The sequence below is a fragment of the Schistocerca piceifrons genome, chromosome 5 (assembly GCF_021461385.2).
Source record: "Schistocerca piceifrons isolate TAMUIC-IGC-003096 chromosome 5, iqSchPice1.1, whole genome shotgun sequence".
NCBI classification, from domain to species: Eukaryota; Metazoa; Arthropoda; class Insecta; order Orthoptera; family Acrididae; genus Schistocerca; species Schistocerca piceifrons.
This window is the reverse complement of record NC_060142.1, coordinates 566,556,271-566,575,015: the sequence shown is the minus strand read 5'-3', so window position 1 is coordinate 566,575,015 and position 18,745 is coordinate 566,556,271. Positions and strand designations below refer to the sequence as shown.

The following is an 18,745-nucleotide window of genomic DNA, read 5'->3' as shown; positions in this document are numbered from 1 at the left end:
GTCTGAGGACCAGTAAATCATTGTGAAAGCTTCATGTTTCTCTGGGTATTAAGCAGTAAGAAATACATCGTGATGCAATGACAGCTATTCTTCCTCTGGATTGCCGCACTCTGTGCCGTTTACTGAATCGACGAAGGGTAATTGTAAATTTGTGGGAAGCTGTCGAAGGAATACTCTTGGTCTCTGACAACGCCTCAACTTTTTCTTCATAGAACACTGTCACTTTGTTCTTTAAACAATAGTATTGTGCCCTTCAAAGTAGTACCCTTCGGCAGCTATACACCATGGGGTTCATCTCAATCTTGGTAGTAGCGCTGAAAGGCTTTAACTGGAAGGACCTTAGACATGTCGATCACATTTTTTTGAACGTTTTCCAGAGTCCCACAATAAAGCCTTTCCAAGAAATTTTTCAATTTCGAGAAAGGAAAAATGTCACAAGGACTCAGACCAGATGAATAGGGGACTGTGGAACAACAAGAATACCTTTTGAGGTCAAAAAGTCCGTGATGGAAATGACTCTGTGACATGGGCCATTGCGTGATGTAGCATTCAATTGTATGCAATGACCGGTCTCACTTCATTAACCATTTTCCTGAGCCTTTCAAGGGCATCTTTGTAAAATATTTCGTTGACAGTTTGTCCAGGGGGAACAAAATCTTTATGCACGATACCCCTGCTGTAAGAAAAGCAAAGCAGCGTTGGTTTGATCTTTGATTTACTCATTTGAGCTTTTTTCGTTCGAGGAGATGTCTCAGTGTGCCACTTCCCACTTTGATGCTTTGTCTCAGGAGCGTATTAAAAATCCAGAATTGATCATATACGATCACGTGACTGAACCATTCTTGGTCATTGGCATTTCTCTCAACATGATCGCCGCGCGGGATTAGCCGAGTGGTCTGGGGGGGCTCCAGTCATGGACTGTGCGGCTGGTCCCGGCGGAGGTTCGAGTCCTCCCTCGGGCATGGGTGTGTGTGTTTGTCCTTAGGATAATTTAGGTTAAGTAGTGTGTAGGCTTAGGGATTGATGACCATAGCAGTTAAGTCCCATCAGATTTCACACACATTTGAACATTTTTTGAACTCAACATGATCAACGCGCACATTTCTTCGACTTTCCTTCTTGTGCTCAGGTGTGTGTTTTCGACGCCATTTTGGCATAAACCTTTCGCATGTGCAAAACTTCTGTCAAAGTTTGATGTATCGTGGAAGTGTTTAACAGGTAACCCGCCATCCTCATTGTTAAACGTCATTCTGATCTCGCAAGATCACGCACACATTCGACGTTTTCGTCGGTTTTTGAAGTTGAAGGCCATGTCAAGTTTCATCTTCAGCGTGTTCTCGGCCTTCCAAAAATGATTTGTACCAGCGAAAAGCTTGCACTCTTGATAAGAAATGTTCCCCATAGGCCTGTTTCAACTTTTCAAGGCCCACACTCGTGAATTTCCCAAGTTTTAACACAAAACGTGAAGGTATAAGTTGCTCTAAATTCCTCTGGTCCATTAAAAAAATAATAGGAAGAAAAAGAAACTTACCGATGGCGCTCTCAAAAATCACGTATTGGTTGTGCGGAGCTGAAACTCGTACTGAACACCTGGAAACGATGAACACACCGGTCTGCACAAGAACAACAACACAGCTTTGTCAGATCGTTCGCAGTATTGTCAGTCTCATTATTTTTCTCACGCACCTCGTACATGTATCTTGTGGACACCTACAGCCTACAGATACGGTGTGTCCAAAGAGGAGAATTGGTGGACGAGTTAATGTTTATAATCTTACTTCCTTCTCTACGGGGAACTAACTCCTACTTTTTCTCTAAATTTCAAGACGTCCATTCCTAATTACTGCAAACTCTCTTTGTTGTAATTGCGTTTGAAGTGCCTGGACGAAACTAACAACCCGAGCGCGACGCCCTCGCCGTTAATAAGCGTTAAAGTGTCCCTGGCAAGCATCGTAAAGGTAATTTGGAGGAAGCTCATGTATCATTGTTACTGTTATGGGAGTCGCCTTGTAGGTGGAACAGGCTTCTGTTTTCAGCACATTAGCCAGGTTAATTAAATTTGTGGTGCATAAATTACGCGGGCCTCTCTTTGCAATTTGGAGAGTGGATCGAAGGCGCCTGGCGCGTCTCAGCGGATTACCGGGAGATGCAAAGTTATTTTGAGAGAATGAGCCGATAACGGGATCGAGTTATTGGCGCCATTCACAAATCCGCGTGTCGACAAAAATTTTATTTATTATTATTATTGGTATGAAACCGTATTTAAATTTCCGTTTGGCGTTGAAGCACTTTGAAGCGATAGAGTTGAGTGTGCAACTTCCTTTACTTTTTCTTTATATGTGGTTATTTTAAATTCTCATAGTTTTCTTGGTCCGTTTGCAATTTGGACACAGAACTTCTCTGTAGTTGTGTAAATGAAACGCCTGAAGTACGTCGGCACACTTTATCGCAAGTGTATATAAGCATTAAATGCAAAAGTAACACCGTACGTGCCGTGTTAACTGTCAGTTTACTGTAATTTATTGGCTGCTACCTACGTAACTGCTAATCGGCAGCTCAGTGCATTATCAAAGAACACAAGCGTGACGGTCTGCATGAATGTACAAAATAGGAGATAATTAACATTCATCTTGGTGGTGCCCTTTTAGTAATACCTAGGCTTTCTGTGCCAGTTCTCCTTGTAAAATCTTACAATACGTTGTAGTTCGTTTGAAGGCCTCTCGAACTGTAGTACCAGAATGCTGAGGTTCAATAGTCACACTAAATTCAGTCGATTTCTGCTTTTTCCACTCTATATCCACACAGACATGTTTTTTGATAATACATAGGCTTCAATAGCGGGAAATGATTCTTAAATAGCGAAACAATGCTAAGAATTAGGTACAACTATCATTCATTTGCTGCTGTAACTACCTCAAATATCTGTTTTCAGCAGTTTTGTAAACTAAAATACGCAGCCTTGTTGCAGGTTTTGTAGGTGTCTCACTAATAGTAATCATTGCAGCTCAGCAACCTACAAATACTTCTTGACATTCTTATTATCTCAGCGTAATTGTTGAAGCAACGAGCAAAGAATTTTGTTTTCAGGACTAAATCTGCTATAATTTTCAAACACGTGAAAATTGTAGGAACCATGAAGATAAAATCATCAGAGGCGTATAAGCAGCCAAGGTTTTCTCTCTCCATTTGCGAATGAGAGGGGAGAAAACGTTAATCCATTGCACAATAAAAAGTACTATTTCATAGATTGATATTTGCTTGTCAATTACATAGGAAAATAATTAATCGTGATCTTACAACAGTTCCTAAACTCAAATCTGCTCTAACAACGGGCACCTGTTTCTTGCCTCGAAAATGCGAATTGTGCAGTAGAGTCTAGCTCAAGGACCACATAGTAGCTAGTTTTTTTTTCATTTTACTCATGTCCCATCTTCCTAGATCAGGGTTTCCAAAACTGTATTCCGCGGAATACTGGTGTGCCGCGGGAAGTGAGTAAGTGCCACGCGAAAAACTATTAATAACTCGGCGTTTTTTTTTGTCGCCATTTTGACGATAATATTTTTAAAATTTTTATTATGATTCTTTGTTATTAGCTATTGATTTAAAAGTGAAGTAATCACTGAATGAAACAAATTTTTCTCATTTTATAAAAAAAAATTATTAAACTTCAAAATAAACAAGGTGTTCCATCAAAGTACCGGCATTGTCAAAGTGTTCCGTCAAAGAAAAAGTTAGGGAACCCCTGTCCTAGACACATGCTTTCAGGAATCATGGTAAACTAGAAATTCTTGCCGCATGTGATCTGGGTAATAGCGAATCGTTGTCTTTTACATTTCAGGTACAAGACATTCCTATCATGCTTTGCTCGCAGTCTGAAACAGGGCTTGTTGTGGTATTGATGAGCTGGCGTTTTGCGTTATTATAGCAGAATTGTACTTCTGCCCTTCGCGACCTCATTTCTGGCTCGTCTTTTCCCTTGCAATTTTCCCGGAAATAGCTTTTAAATGGACTTGCTTCGTAGTGTGTTTCTGCGAGAACAGGGCTGCATATTGTACATTATGAGTGAAGTTCGAGTCCGTAATTGGGCCTCGTAAACGGCCGTTGGCTGCAGGAAGGCGGATCCCAGAGAGCTTGTTGACATCGACCGACCCGCTCTGCTCCGGCTGTGTGTGTGTGTGTGTGTGTGTGTGTGTGTGTGTGTGGTGCGCGCGAGCGTGCGTGTGCGTGTGTGCCCGCTCTCCATCTCGCTCTCGTGCTCTCCTCCGTACATGTAATTTCTCCTGCTTTCGTCTTACCTACGTTGCGCAGGCATCGCTAACGGATTATTTTGCTTTCTTGCACGCGGCACTGTCCCCTGCCGGCAACGAAAGCTGTGTCTGTCTGAAGCACAAGTGACTGCAATTTTCCACTCCGCCTCTACGGTGGAACCTGACGTGATTGTTCTTCACTTTCACCTTCCGCTCTACTTTTTAAGTCAGAACTGTCTGTGCCAAATGTACATGGATACAAGCTGATAGTGTCTTCTAGTCCGTGGACTCCACAGTCTGCGGACGGCTACCACAGCGCTATGCGTTCCACGGAGATGGAAAATTGCTTTAGCGTCTGTCTCATACAAAAACCTGCAATTTACATATAGTATCCATCTCTGTTAGTGTGTCTAAGCATGTCAGATATCTGTTATTAACTTTCATGAAACGGGCCAAATTATCGCGCCTTGAAAAGTATCCTACTTGAGAACTACAAAAATCAGCTTACACCTTTCTCGCGTGACGTCCTGCGAGAGAACAACAGGCGGATTCCATATTTCTAGATTCTCGGAAAGCATTTGACACGGTGCCCCGCTGCTGTCTGCTAACGAAGGTACGAGCATATGGAATAGGTTTCCAGATAAATGAATGGCTCGAAGATTTGGTAAGTAATAGCACCCAATATGTTGTCCTCGACGGCAACTATTCATCATAGGCAAGGGTGTCGTCAGGAGTGCCCCAGGAAGTGTGAAAGGACTGCTATTATTATCTATATACATAAATGATTTGGCGGACAGGCTGGCCAGCAATGTGTGGTGTTTGCTGATGATGCTGTTGTGTACGGTAAGGTGTCGAAGTTGAGTAACTGTAGGAGGATACAAGATGACTTAGACAAATTTTCTAATTGATGAACGGCATTTAGGTCTAAATAAAGAAAAATGTAAGTTAAGGAGATGAGTAGGAAAAACAAACCAGTAATATTCGGGTACAGCATTTGCTGTGCCCTGCTTGACACAGTTATGTCGTTTAAATATCTAGGTGTGACGTTGCAAAGCGATATGAAATCGAACGAGCACGTGAGGATTGTAGTAGGGAAGGCGAATAGTCGACTTCGGTTTATTGGGAGAATTTTTTGGTTCGTCTGTAAAGGACACCGCATATAGGACCCCAGTGAGACCTATTCTTGAAGTTTGCTCGAGTGTTTGGGGTCCGCACCAGGTCGGATTAAAGGAAGACATCGGAACAATTCACAGGCGAGATGCTAGATGTTTTAGCGGTAGGTGCGAACAACGCGCAAGTATTACGGTTGTGTTTCGTGAACTCAAATGGGTATCCACTATTGAGGAAATGTAGAGAACCGGCATTTGAAGCTGACTGCAGAAAGAGTATACTGCTATAGGCGTAGCTATATCTTGCGTAAGGGTCACGAAGCATAAGATACGAGGAATTAGGGCTTGTAAGAAGGTATGTAAAGTCGTTTTTTTTTTCCTCGCTCTATTTGCGAGGGAAACAGGAAAGAAAATGAGTAGTGGTAGTATAGGGTACCGTCCGCCACGCAAAATACGGCGGCTTTCGGAGTATGTATGTAGATATAGATGTAGACGTAGATGTAGAAATGCAAAGAGATCAACTGGAGCCTTGAACAAGTACATTGTTTCAGTCTATCAGTGAAATAAAAAAAGAGAACTGAAGCAAAAAATTACATGCTGAGTAATTCTCGGTTCGGTAAAGTTGCCCTAGACGGGTACAAACCTAGTTTACTGTGAAATATTTCGTAATATCCGCAGAGCACTCCACGCAGCGCTTACTGTCGGTCGTACGGTGTCTAGTTGTAAGCAAATCTACATATATTCTCCAAGAGCAGTCGTTTAGTGCATAACAAATAATATCTTTTGCCAGTATTTACGACTTCTCGTCCCGTCCCATTCGTTTATGGAAAAGCGGAAAAATTGCTTTGTGTATACTAGCTTCGTGCTCGCCAATACTTCTCCCGTGTTGTTGTCTTCATCCCTATGCGAGACGTGCAGTGTGTTTCAAAAAGATTCATTCGATTTCACAGTACTATATGATGAAGACGAGAACTTGGGCATAATTTTAACTTCGGAATAGGAATACAACGGTTTTATTTTCGGAAGAAGCGAAGTTTTCATTTACCTTTGAGATGTTCAGTGTGCCCTCCACCGAATCCACGAGAAACATCAAAATGTCTACAAACTTTTCGCTGGCATGTCTGCAGCTATTACGTTCACTGCTGTTGCTATGCAGTGCCACAGTTGACCCAAAGCTGTTGGAAGGGATGGCCTGTAACTGTAGCCTTTTACAACCACGCCCCTCCTCCCTCCCCCCAGTCAAATCTAAAAATAAAATCACGTATTGTGGATTAGGTCGATCCATCGTTGAAGCACCTGATTGTTAAGGGCTGCTCTGACATTCAGGTGGTGCTGCATTGTGCTGAATAATTAAATAGTAGAAAAAGCCGGATCTCGAGCGTATCCAGTTTCGGGATGCCTACTGAATGTGCTAGCGAGCGTGCTAACTGCATCAGAGGGACCCCTAACAGTAACCACAGGAACCGACGACTTACAACTGGCGGCAAGGTAAACTTTTGGCTTGGCTGCCTGAGTTAAGATTTACCCAAAGTGTGTATATTCATTCTTTTTCTGCTTTGTGCCGCATCGGTGCAGGGTCGGTATGGTTAAATAACGATTTGACGTGCGTAATCTAAGAGATGGCCGGATGCCTTTTCTTTCGCCACCCCGTTACCAAATGGCTCTGAGCACTATGGGACTTAATATCTGAGGTCATCAGTCCCCTAGAACTTAGAACTACTTAAACCTAACTAACCTAAGGACATCACACCCATCTATGCCCGAGGCAGGATTAGAACATGCGACCGTAGCGGTCGCACGGTTCCAGACTGAAGCTCCTAGAACCGCTCGGCCACAACGGCCAGCATCCCGTTACCCCCGGGACGGAATATGTGTACCCCGACTGTAAAATTGGAAATTTGTGGTAAGGTCTATGGGACCAAACTGCTAAGGTCATCGGTCATCGGTCCCTAGGCTTACACACTACTTAAACTAACTTACGCTATCGACAACACACACACACACACACACACACACACACACACAAGGGAGGACTCGGCCTCCGACGAGGGAGCCGCGCGAACCGTGACAAGGCGCGTAAGACCGCACGTACCCCGACTGTCTTCGTGTAGTGTTATTCATGTGAAAGTCAGCGAAGTTTTCGAAATGTTCACGAATCGTGTAGCTGAGGTGGGCCTTGAGTACCAGCGCGATGTTCACCCAGTGTGATGTGAGAAACCATAAATGCCTATATTCATTGATGTTGAATATATGGTCTTATGAATTCAGATGACTCTCTTTGGAATACCCTGTATAATGGAGGCTGTAGAATTGTCGTTTATCTCGATATACGGCTTTGCTCAGTTAACACTACAGGTGTTTTGCAAGTATTCTAAACAAGTATTCTAAAGTTCCGTGATCATCTCTCATACACATCTATGTGGGGCGTACAACGTTGTTACACCTCCAGTAGTCGACTTATCTGTCACGTTTTAGATCTGAGCAATAATTGGCTGGTAAATGCAGAAAACATTGTACTACGCAACATTTGTAGGACGGGGCAATGAGAAACTCAACGGTTCCTGGGTGAGTGAGACTGTTCGATTCCACGGATGCTAAAAGAGTCAGTGGTTGAGCGTTCTAAAGTCTGTCATCATCTTACATTCTGCATTGTGGTTATTTACAACGATCAAGAATAAAGCGACGATCAAAAGGAACTGAGGAATAGGCGGTAACTGCTGCTCCAACCAGCCGTTGTGGCCGAGCGGTTCTAGGCGCTTCACTCTGGAACCGCGCGACAGCTACGGTCGCAGGTTCGAATCCTGCCTCGGTCATGGATGTGTGTGATGTCCTTAGGTTAGTTAGGTTTAAGTAGTTCTAAGTTCTAGGGGACTGATGACCTCAGATGTTAAGTCCGATAGTACTCAGAGCCATTTGAACCATTTGAACTGCTGCTCCACAACTGGACAGATTTTACGAAGTGACTTTAGTTGCGTTTCGATGTCGGTGTCGACATGACAGACATTGTTGTTGCCTGAAAGTCATGACGGGCAACTTGTCAACAGCGGTAGTCTACAAAAGGTGGATCAGCATCAGCTCTTTTGGATGCACCAATTACGAATACTAAGTAACTCTTGAACAAACTAATATGTTTAAGACATTATTTCAATATTTGACAACACTGTATACGAATATTTCATTTCAAACAACGCTAAGGTTAATACTACACTGGAGGATAAATCTGACTTCAAGCCTACAGGTCGAAGAGAAAACAGCTAATCGCTCTGCAGGGTTAGAAGCACCGGTTCCCGCCCGATCACCTAAGTTAAGTACGTCGGGCACTACTAGTACTTGGGTGGACTGCCGGTTGCCGTTGGCTCAAAAACATGCAAGTCGCCGAAGTAGCGTGCAATAGAAAGAATTCCACCACGCCGTGAAGCTCTTTGTTTTGAGTAATCAGCGTTCTGACTGGTTTGTGCGGCTCGCCACGAAGTCCTTTCCTGTGCCAACCTTTTCATCTCAGAGGAGCAATTGCAGCCTACGTCCTCAATTATTTGCTGGATGTATTCCAATCTGTGTCGTCTTCAGCAGTTTTTACCCTCAATAGTTCCCTCAAGCAACATGGAATTTGTTCCTCGATGTCTTAACAGGTGTCCTATTATTGTGTCTCTTCTTCTTGTCAGTGTTTTCCATAAATTCCTTTCCTCGTCGATCCTTGAGAGCATTTACTCACTCCTTATCTTATCTGTCTACCTAATTTTCATCTCACATGCTTCGATTCTCGTTTGTCCCGGTTTTCCCACAATCTGTGTTTCACTACCGTACAATGATGTGCTCCAAACATACCCTCTCAGAAATATTGTTCGATAAATATATATATTTGAGGTTAGTAGACCTATGTTGGCTGGGAATGCCCTTTTTACCAGTGCTAGTCTGCATTTTATGTCGTCCTTGTTCTGTCCGTCATGGATTATTTGGGTGCACATGTAACAGAATTCCTTAACTGCGTCTATTTCGTGATCACCAATGCTGATGTTAAGTTTCTCGCTGTTCTCATTTCTGCTACTTCGCATTACTTTCGTATTTCTTCGATTTACTCTCAAGCCATATACTGTTCATTCTATTCAATATATCGTATAATTCTTTTTCACTTTCCCTGATTTAACGAATCTGATCATTCATATAGGTCACCTTGAATTTTAACCCCACTCTTGAACCTTTCTTTTACTTTGGTCATTGCTTTTTAGGTGTATTGATTGAACATTAGGGGCGAACGACTACATCCCTGTTGTACAATCTTTTTAATCCGAACACTTCTTGGTTTTCCAGCTGTGCTATTCCCTCTTGATCCTTGTACATACTGTGTATTACTCGTCTTTCCCTATAGCTTACTCGTATTTTTGTAAGAATTTCGGGCATCTTACGCTATTTGACATTGTCGAACACTTTTTCCAGGCCGACAAATCCAACGAATGTGACATGATTTTTCCTCAGTCTTGCTTTCATTGTCAACCGCAACTTAGAACTGCCTCTGTGGTTGCTGTACCGTTCATAAAGACAAACTGATAGTGATCTAACAGATTATCTATTTCCTTCTTCACGCCATACGGCATTATTATATACGCGCAAGTCGCCGAAGTGGCGACGACTCCAGTCGGCTCTCCTGGTCCGTAATGCCATAGGATCATTTCATTTCTTTCGAAGAGAAAATGTAACTAATTATCTTCAGATATATATTACTGCCAGTAGAGTCCAATACGCATTGGAGACATGACCCGCAATCCAGGTAAGTGAGCATGTAGTCCGTAATTCAGTGCGTGAGTGTGACTTCTGGACAGGGAACAAACATTACATTTAAATACTGTAATTAAGATGTTCGGCAATTATTGATACTAACTGGTGAAGCACACCATTCGTAATTTTGTGCGAAGGAAGTAGACTCTTGGCTCGATTTGCGCTCCTGATTAAATCAGCTCATGGTAGGTTTTTCGGTATGTTTAAGGACTCGGAAGGCGATACGCCCCTACACGACGCTATATCGAAGAAGCGCGACGACATGCTGACGCTGCTGCTGGACCACAATGCCGACATCATGCTCACCAACAACAACGGCTTCAACGCCCTGCACCACGCTGCGCTCCGCGGGAATCCAAGGTATGCTTAAATATTCGTGTAGGTGCTGAAAATATAGGAGTTAAGTGACTAACTATTAAGGCGAGCAACATTCGTAAAGGATACTGTTTTGCTGACGCCTACCTACGATCATCACAGTAAATTAAGGGAAATCAGAGCTCGCACGGAAGGATGTGTGTTCGTTTCTTACTGCACGTTGTTCGAGAGTGGAGTAATAGAGAATATTTGTGAAGGTGGTTCGATGAACCGTCTGCCAGCCACTTAAGAGTGATTTGCAGAGTATCCATGTAGTTGTAGATGAAGATGAGTACTGTAAGAACTCGCTAAAATGCATTCGTAGCTACTGCAAATGAAATTGCTATCAGCAATGAGTGGGAAGTACGAAATGGCAATCAAGCAAATAAGTCATCCAATTTGGAGCCTGATCGTAAACATTGCCCATTGCCAATTAAATATCGCCAGTCTTACTGATATTGCCCTATGTCATTTATTTATTTATTCATTCATAATAATCCAATTTCTCCCAAAGAATAACAGAACTTTACACATCAACAAATTGTGTAACATATTAATATTACATTTGCAATTTTATTTTTTTCTGCGCTAAATCTTAATTTAAAATTAGAATATTGTCCATACTCAGTGTGCTATATTTATGTACTTTTATGACTACCATTTTAACATTATATTAGCAACGTACACTCAAATCCCTGTACAGTTTCTATAGAATCAAATCCTGTTCCCGGTCAGGCATCCTTTTCCAATCACAGAGAATTTTCTGTCGGTTCTTACTTGTTTTTAATTTGGCTATGATAAAAAGAATGTGGAATGCAGCTTCTTTGTCTACTGACACTGAAATTATCTGACCCAGCTACTAAACCCTAAACCACCGTCGTGAATACATCAATAGCTACTACTAACAGTAATATGTTGCTGCTACTACAACCACTTTTATCTTATTAATGTTTATTGTAGATTTACACTGATAGTACAATGAAATAATGTATTGTCTTACCTCCTTGCACTAATTTTCTGTTCACTTTAATGTATTTGCCATATGAGGAGTGTAGATAGACTCAGCTACATTTTTCTGTCTCCAGATCGCATGGCGACGAACCAGAAACTATTACTTCATTTTTCACAGCGTACCACCCATTTATTTTAGCCCTCTTGTACTAGTTCCTCTTCGCTGTTCCGTCGTTGGGCCAATTGATTGAATAGCTAATGGGTTTCTTCATAATTTCCTTGTTTCCTGTGCACTGTCTTTCAGGCTATGATCTGCTGTGAGTATTTTGCCACAGTCACTGCTGGTTGTTGCCCTCCCGCCAGTTACGTTCAGATATGGTCCATGTCCGGACGCAAAAGAGGGATTTATCATTTGGGAACAGTCCTTTTGTCTGTGATTGAGTCATTTCTCCGCAATATACTTTCTTCCAGGAATGCTACTACTGTGAGGAAGTTAGTAGATGCGTACTAGCGGAAGTAAAACTGTGAACGCGAGTCATGACACGTACCCGGATAGCTCAGTCATTAAGAGCATTACCTGCTGAAGACAAGGTTCCGGGTTCGAGTCTTGAACCTATATGCAGTTTTAGTATGCCAGGTAATTTCATTAATTCTTTATTTCTGTTGGTTTCATTGATGGAATATTCAATAAACTTACTGTGCTAATTTTTGCTTCCTTAAATCAATAGAAAGCAGCCTATTTTTTATCATTTTGTCCGAGAAAGAAGGTTCCTTAATATAGTCAGGATGTCGTGCTGAAAACCCCACAACAGCATAGTGTGTACCCCATTGTCCTCTGCTTGGCGTAGCAGTGTATTTGACTAGCGGTAACAAGTGTGCCCAAACGCAGGCTGCAAACCCCGCAAGCAGCCATTACTAACATCGTATTTAAATGTCAAAGAGTATTCTTCCTTATCAATCAGGTGGGCGATATATTTCCTCCAGATAGGGTTCAGTACGTTCTTCCAGCGTATATCTTTGAGTATGTATACTAAATTTCCGATACTGAACGCAACCTCTGGTATATCTTTCCCAAGCATTTCTTTTCCTACTCAAGTTACATTTTTGTACGACGGTCTGCCTAGGGTCAGATGTGAATGAGGAAAATTTCTGGTGATTTTCGCCGCTCCAGAATTTCAGAAATTACGTAATTATTTGGAACACGGTCGTAAATCTGGAATTTCATCGATAAGAATTCCGTGGGCAGTAAACTGTATGCGTTGGAGAGCATCTTCGAAAATTTAAAACCAGTTTGAGCAAATAAGAGTATGATTTAATATTCAGTTAAAAAGTAATGCGAAGCTTACGATGGCTTACACACACACGTAAGCTGTCTCATTACAAAAAAGAGAAGTTTTTGTTTTCATTACTGACATCTGGGGCTATAAAAGGCCGAGAAATGACTGATACTGGAGATCGATAATATATATCGCATCTCTATAGTAAACTTATAAAAAAAAACCTAGCGAATTTGCCATGCTGAATCGTAGAAGAGCGTCCTTTTATAGTTTATTTTATCGTTCCGTTGTTCGTTCGTGTAACGCGCGTTTTAAACAGAGATAAGCAGAAACTACATGCCAGCATCACATAGGTCTGCGGGCATATTAATCTCATCCTTTGCTACATCCTGTTTTCTCCCGAAAATCTCTCATCCGATCACTATGATTGTTCATATTGTATACAAGCTTCTGACTGGAGTTTCTAATGTCATACATGGCCTCCAGACTAGTACTGCAATTTAACAGGCATAGACTAGGTGCCTCATTCAAATATATAGCGCCACACATTTCTTTGTAACTTGTTTGACGCTCTTCTTGCCCTTTTGAAACTTTCGTCCTCCCTTCCTCTTCATTATACTCTACCACTCTTGTCCGAAAGGTAGTAACAAATACATTTACAAAGGCGAACAACAGAAACTTGAAGTTGTAGTCCAATCCTTCTGCTCATGCATATATTTTATTTCTACTGCGCCTCTATAGAGATTTGGGTTTCTAACAGGAGATGCTAGTGTCTACATGGCTGTTCTAGTTCCTTGTTGTTTATTGCTAGTCAGTGACAATGGCAAAAAAAATGGCTCTGAGCACTATGGGACTTAACATCTGTGGTCATCAGTCCCCTAGAACTTAGAACTACTTAAACCTAACTAACCTAAGGACATCACACACATCCATTCCCGAGGCAGGATTCGAACCTGCGACCGTAGCAGTCGCGCGGTTCCGGACTGCGCGCCTAGAACCGAGTGACAATGGCAATATTTCCATACAAGCTAGGCGCTTTTGGCAGTATTTGGCCAGGAATTGATTGTAACACAACATCTCAATTCTCAGACCCCCTCCAAAAGTTACAAATTTGGTTACTTTGTAATCAAATTCTAACAATATCTCAAAAATCCTTACAGAAGATATAGTCTACTTTTCGTTTTACAGTTCGATAGTGAGGAGATCCTCAGGGACGTAGAACATGTCATAAAACCAAATATACATAATGCAGCAGCATTTGACGTTATTTTCTGTTGTTACTTACAAGGGAACCTCCCCATCGCACCCCCCTCAGATTTAGTTATAAGTTGGCACAGTGGATAGGCCTTGAAAAACTGAACACAGATCGATCGAGAAAACAGGAAGAAGTTGTGTGGAACTATGAAAAATAAGCAAAATGTACAAACTGAGTAGTCCATGCGCAAGATAGGCAATATTAAGGACAATGTGAGCTCAGGAGCGCCGTGGTCTCGTGGTTAGCGTGAGCAGCCGCAGAACGAGAGGTCCTCGGTTCAAGTCTTCCCTTGAGTGAAAAGTTTAACTTTTTATTTTCAGTTTATGTGACATCACTTTTTTGGGAGTGATTATCACATCCACAAGAAAAGCTAAATCGGGCAAGGTAGAAGAATCTTTTTACCCATTTGCCAAGTGTACTGGTTAGGTGGGTCGACAACATATTCAACGCATATGCTGTCACCAGTGTCGTATAGAATACATCAGACGTGTTTTCCTGTGGAGGAATCGGTTGACCTATGACCTTGCGATCAAATGTTTTCGGTTCCCATTGGAGAGGCACGTCCTTTCGTCAACTAATCGCACGGTTTTGCGGTGCGGTCGCAAAACACAGACACTAAACTTATTACAGTGAACAGAGACGTCAATGAACGAACGGACAGATCATAACTTCGCGAAAATAAAGAAAGTAAAATTTTCAGTCGAGGGAAGATTTGAACTAAAGACCTATCGTTCCGCAGCTGCTCACGCCAACCACGGGACCACGGCGCTCCTGAGCTCACAATGTCCTTAATATTGCCTATTTTGCGCATGGACTACTCAGTTTGTATATTTTGTTTATTTTTTCATAGTTCTACACAACTTCTTCTTGCTTTCTCGATTGATCTGTGTTCAGTTTTTCAAGGCCTATCCACTGTGCCAACTTATAACTAAATCTGAGGGGGGTGCGATGGGGATGTTCCCTTGTTAGTTGCGAAAATAATTATAAATGTCGTTTAGAGTATAAATCTCCTCCCTGCGGCTAAATAAAAGGCTGCCAAGCGCATCCGCTTCTTTTATTTCCGAACGAACTTCAAGGGCATACACGACATATGTTATTTCGAATTATGTTCATATGTAAGATATATGTTCATAGATCATGACTTGTTTCTACAATATAGTTTCTGGTTACTCGTTGCATTCCCATGTGATCCTATTCATACATGGGCGACATTCGAACTAAATTTGGTTGATGTGTACACTCCACGCTGTCCTATTTTTGTCGTTTGTGTACCACACACACACACACACACACACACACACACACACACACACATTCACTCACTCAGTCACTTACTTACTCTGAACGTTTCCGCCAGTGTCTTATTTGAAACATGTATTTAATCCATTTATGCCCAAAAAATGTAAATAATAGGACATCCTGGATGCTGTAGAACAAGGAAAGACAATACCATCGCGGTAAAATCGTAAGAAGGACCACAAGAATTCGTTCTAAAACGAAAATTCTTAAAAACCTAGTGTAATTTTTGTACGAAAATGTGTTTAAACTAAAACTGTAACGTGGAAAAGTTCAGAAACAGTTCATTTCATTACTCATCTAATACATGTGCGTAAAAAGAAGCAAAATGTGTATTATAGGTCGCTGAAGATGATTTGAAAATAAAGTAAACAAAAAGCGTCTAACAACGGAGCAAATTGCCTTTTATGTAGTCATAGAAACAATATGTATATGCTAATGCCCGTTCCGCAGATCCAAAGTCAAATGGTCCCCAAGGATGTGGACTATGTTTAACATCTAAAACATATGTTTATTTAAAAGGTTATATCAGGCTTAAACACAGAGATGTCCGTTGCGTATGCTCTGAAGTGAATAAGATAATTCTTCAGCTATTATAGTCACGTATCACCAAATAGAAAGCACTTTACAACACTTGATTACGGGGATCACATCACTGCATTGGAGATGAGCGGAAGTTAGTATTTACGTAAAACTCACGTTATTCGTCAAGTGTTTCAATGCATACAGAAGTTTGTGATATATGATCTGCGCTTGTTGAAAACTTGGAACACTTAATGTAGTACCAATGCTCGTAATCAACTAAGGGAGTGCGCTTTACATGTAACTTAACGATTATTATCTTGTTTCTTGTGTCAGTTCGCTAAGTATAAGAGCATATACTCTTGATGAAATTTCCGAAGAATATCATTGTATTTCTTGTGCCGATTCAGTCTTTATTTAATTGTAATTATAACTTTTCAGTCTTTTTATGCCATTGCCTATTACGCTAAATTTAATACAAAGATATTTAGGTTAGTCCAAAACAGAATATTTGTTGCCATCGGTCTGACGGAGACATTCGGGAGAGAAATGATTTTCGGTCACTATTTGTCGCCGTTCGGGAGCGGGAAATAACCTTGCTCGCACAGAAAAGTTCCCAAACCTGTTACAGTGTAATCAAAAACTTTTGCCGTTTTCCAACCCAAGTATAGATCGGCGTCAAAGTTGGCGCGAATTTTGTTACATTTCTTTAGTCCCATAAGCATACTTCAAAACTTTCCACGTCCCTGTGCCATCATAAACTTGATAACGTCAAATTGATGATTGTGTTTACGGCAGAGTTAAAATTTAACACGAAAATCGAAGTGAATTTAAGATTCCGGATATCGGTTCACGTTCTGCCTTAGGAAGTAAATCACTTATAGTGTGCTCTTCTTGATTATGAACAGTGGCGCCTCGCTGTTACTTTTTGGCGAGTAAACTTCTGTAGGCCGCAGAGTCGTTTCTGATTAACGTTGCTTGAAATATAAGCAATGCTTACTCTCTCCGGTACTGTACTGTTAGTGTGCAAATGTGCTACAAAACTGTAGACTAAAGCTCAACGAAAGCTACAAAAAGAACGTTTTTACTTCCTGGCTGCATTATGTCTCTAATCGACCATTTCGTCTTTCTGTAGTAGTGCTTTCCGTCCCTGCTATTTCAGATGCAGATAAAACATTATTCCTGCTGCATGCTGTTTTCACTTTCAAGAATATACGATTACTTTCAAATCACGTTAATTGTATTCCCGATAACGGATATATTGTAGGAGCGACATTCTTTCGTAAGTCCCTTTTAGGTGGGCAGAATATCCGGCTGCTACTGACACACACATTTCTTTTCCCATAGTGTAATAATACTGCCTTGAAGCTTGTCTTATCTGAATAGGTTAACAGTCACCATACTTAAACTCCGATACTTGACGTAATACCTTTAAAGACACCTTTTGACATCAACTAAAGAAGAAAATATTTCCGTGTGTGGTTCAAATGGCTCTGAGCACCATGGGACTTCACGTCTAAGGTCATCAGTCCCCTAGAACTTAGAACTACTTAAACCTAACTAACCTAAGGACATCACACACATCCATACCCGAGGCAGGATTCGAACCTGCGACCGTAGCGGTCGCGCGGTTCCAGAGTGTCGCGCCTAGAACCGCTCGGCCACTCCGGCCGGCACAGTTCACGGTGTCTTAGACAGTTACATATGATAATGCAAACTTGACTCTCGAAACCGTGTGTGGAAGGGATGGTTTCATTCTCGCCCTGGCCAGATAGAGCGAACTGCTTTTAAAATTTTAATGAGAATGAAAAATGCGCTACGAGACGTAAAAATCTTGTCAGTTTGTTTATCAGTGTAGAGATAATATGTACTTAACGACTTATGGAAAGGCTGAGTGGGTTTGCTTCTTTTTTTTCTGCACCGTGCTATATGTTGCGACCGTTCCTCCCTCCCCACTCTCTACAACCTGGACTAAATAAAACTTTGTTTGATGTTCAGGAGCCTTTTACGTGTCTACGGGGCAGCCACACATCTGTTGCATTGCCCAAAATACTGTATTAGTGCCGCTAAATTCAACTAAGTTACGGGCACGAATATAAGGACGACGGGAAACAAGTGTCCTAACAAAGTACCTTTACAGTATTATAAATAAATCTGTGTAAGATCTAGTGATGTGACGACAGATCTACTGACCTATCTGGTTGTAAACAGTTCGATGCTCAAATTCAAGTTGCATTACTGTGTAAAATACGGTTCTGACCAAGCGTCGTTCACCGTGAAATAATCGCAGGCAATTTTAAAGTCAGCTTAACGTCCTGCGGAAAATATTCATAGTGCGAAAACACGTGTGAAAGTAGGTCCTGATCGCATGTAACATTACACGAAATTTTTACAAGTACCAAGTAGCAACTGCAATTCAGAACTATAATCCGCGGCCGGCCTGAGTGGCCGAGCGGTTCTAGGCGCGTCAGTCTGGTTAGGTTTAAGTAGTTCTAAGTTCTAGGGGACTGATGACCTCAGATGTTAAGTCCCATAGTGCTCAGAGCCAACTAGAATCCGCGAAAATCTATTCGACAAGTATTACTAAATCCCCAAATTTAACATCGACCAAAAATTTCAGGGCACTTTGAGAAAGCAAATGCTAGGCTGCAGAGATGCAGAGTATTGCTGGCTGTCCTATTGTCCTTGTCGCTGATCAAAATACATATGTCATTACAACAGACGTTCCGCGCTTAAATACTGATTCTCTGTAGTGTTAAAACATACCATTTTCATTCAGATTATTGACGAATGATTGATTCAAAATCTCGTTCTTCACGCTCGGTCTTTCTAATGAGCAAATTTGTAATTAATAGGGCTACGAATTACCACCGTGAACAAATATTCAATTTTGACGATTTATTTTTTGTAAGCTTTTGCATTCGCTTTAGCGACACAAGCACGCAATAGTTTAAGCTTGAA

General features: G+C 41.5%; 1 protein-coding gene across 1 annotated transcript in view; it reads left to right on the top strand.

Moving 5' to 3' along the window:
- Positions 1 to 18,745, top strand: part of LOC124799143 (E3 ubiquitin-protein ligase mib1-like) — a 437,475-nt gene that overhangs the window by 400,333 nt on the left and 18,397 nt on the right. Inside the window, exon 11 of the mRNA XM_047262679.1 lies at positions 10,338 to 10,489. Coding sequence (XP_047118635.1) covers positions 10,338 to 10,489 — 152 coding nt within the window. The remainder of the gene's footprint in view (positions 1 to 10,337; positions 10,490 to 18,745) is intronic.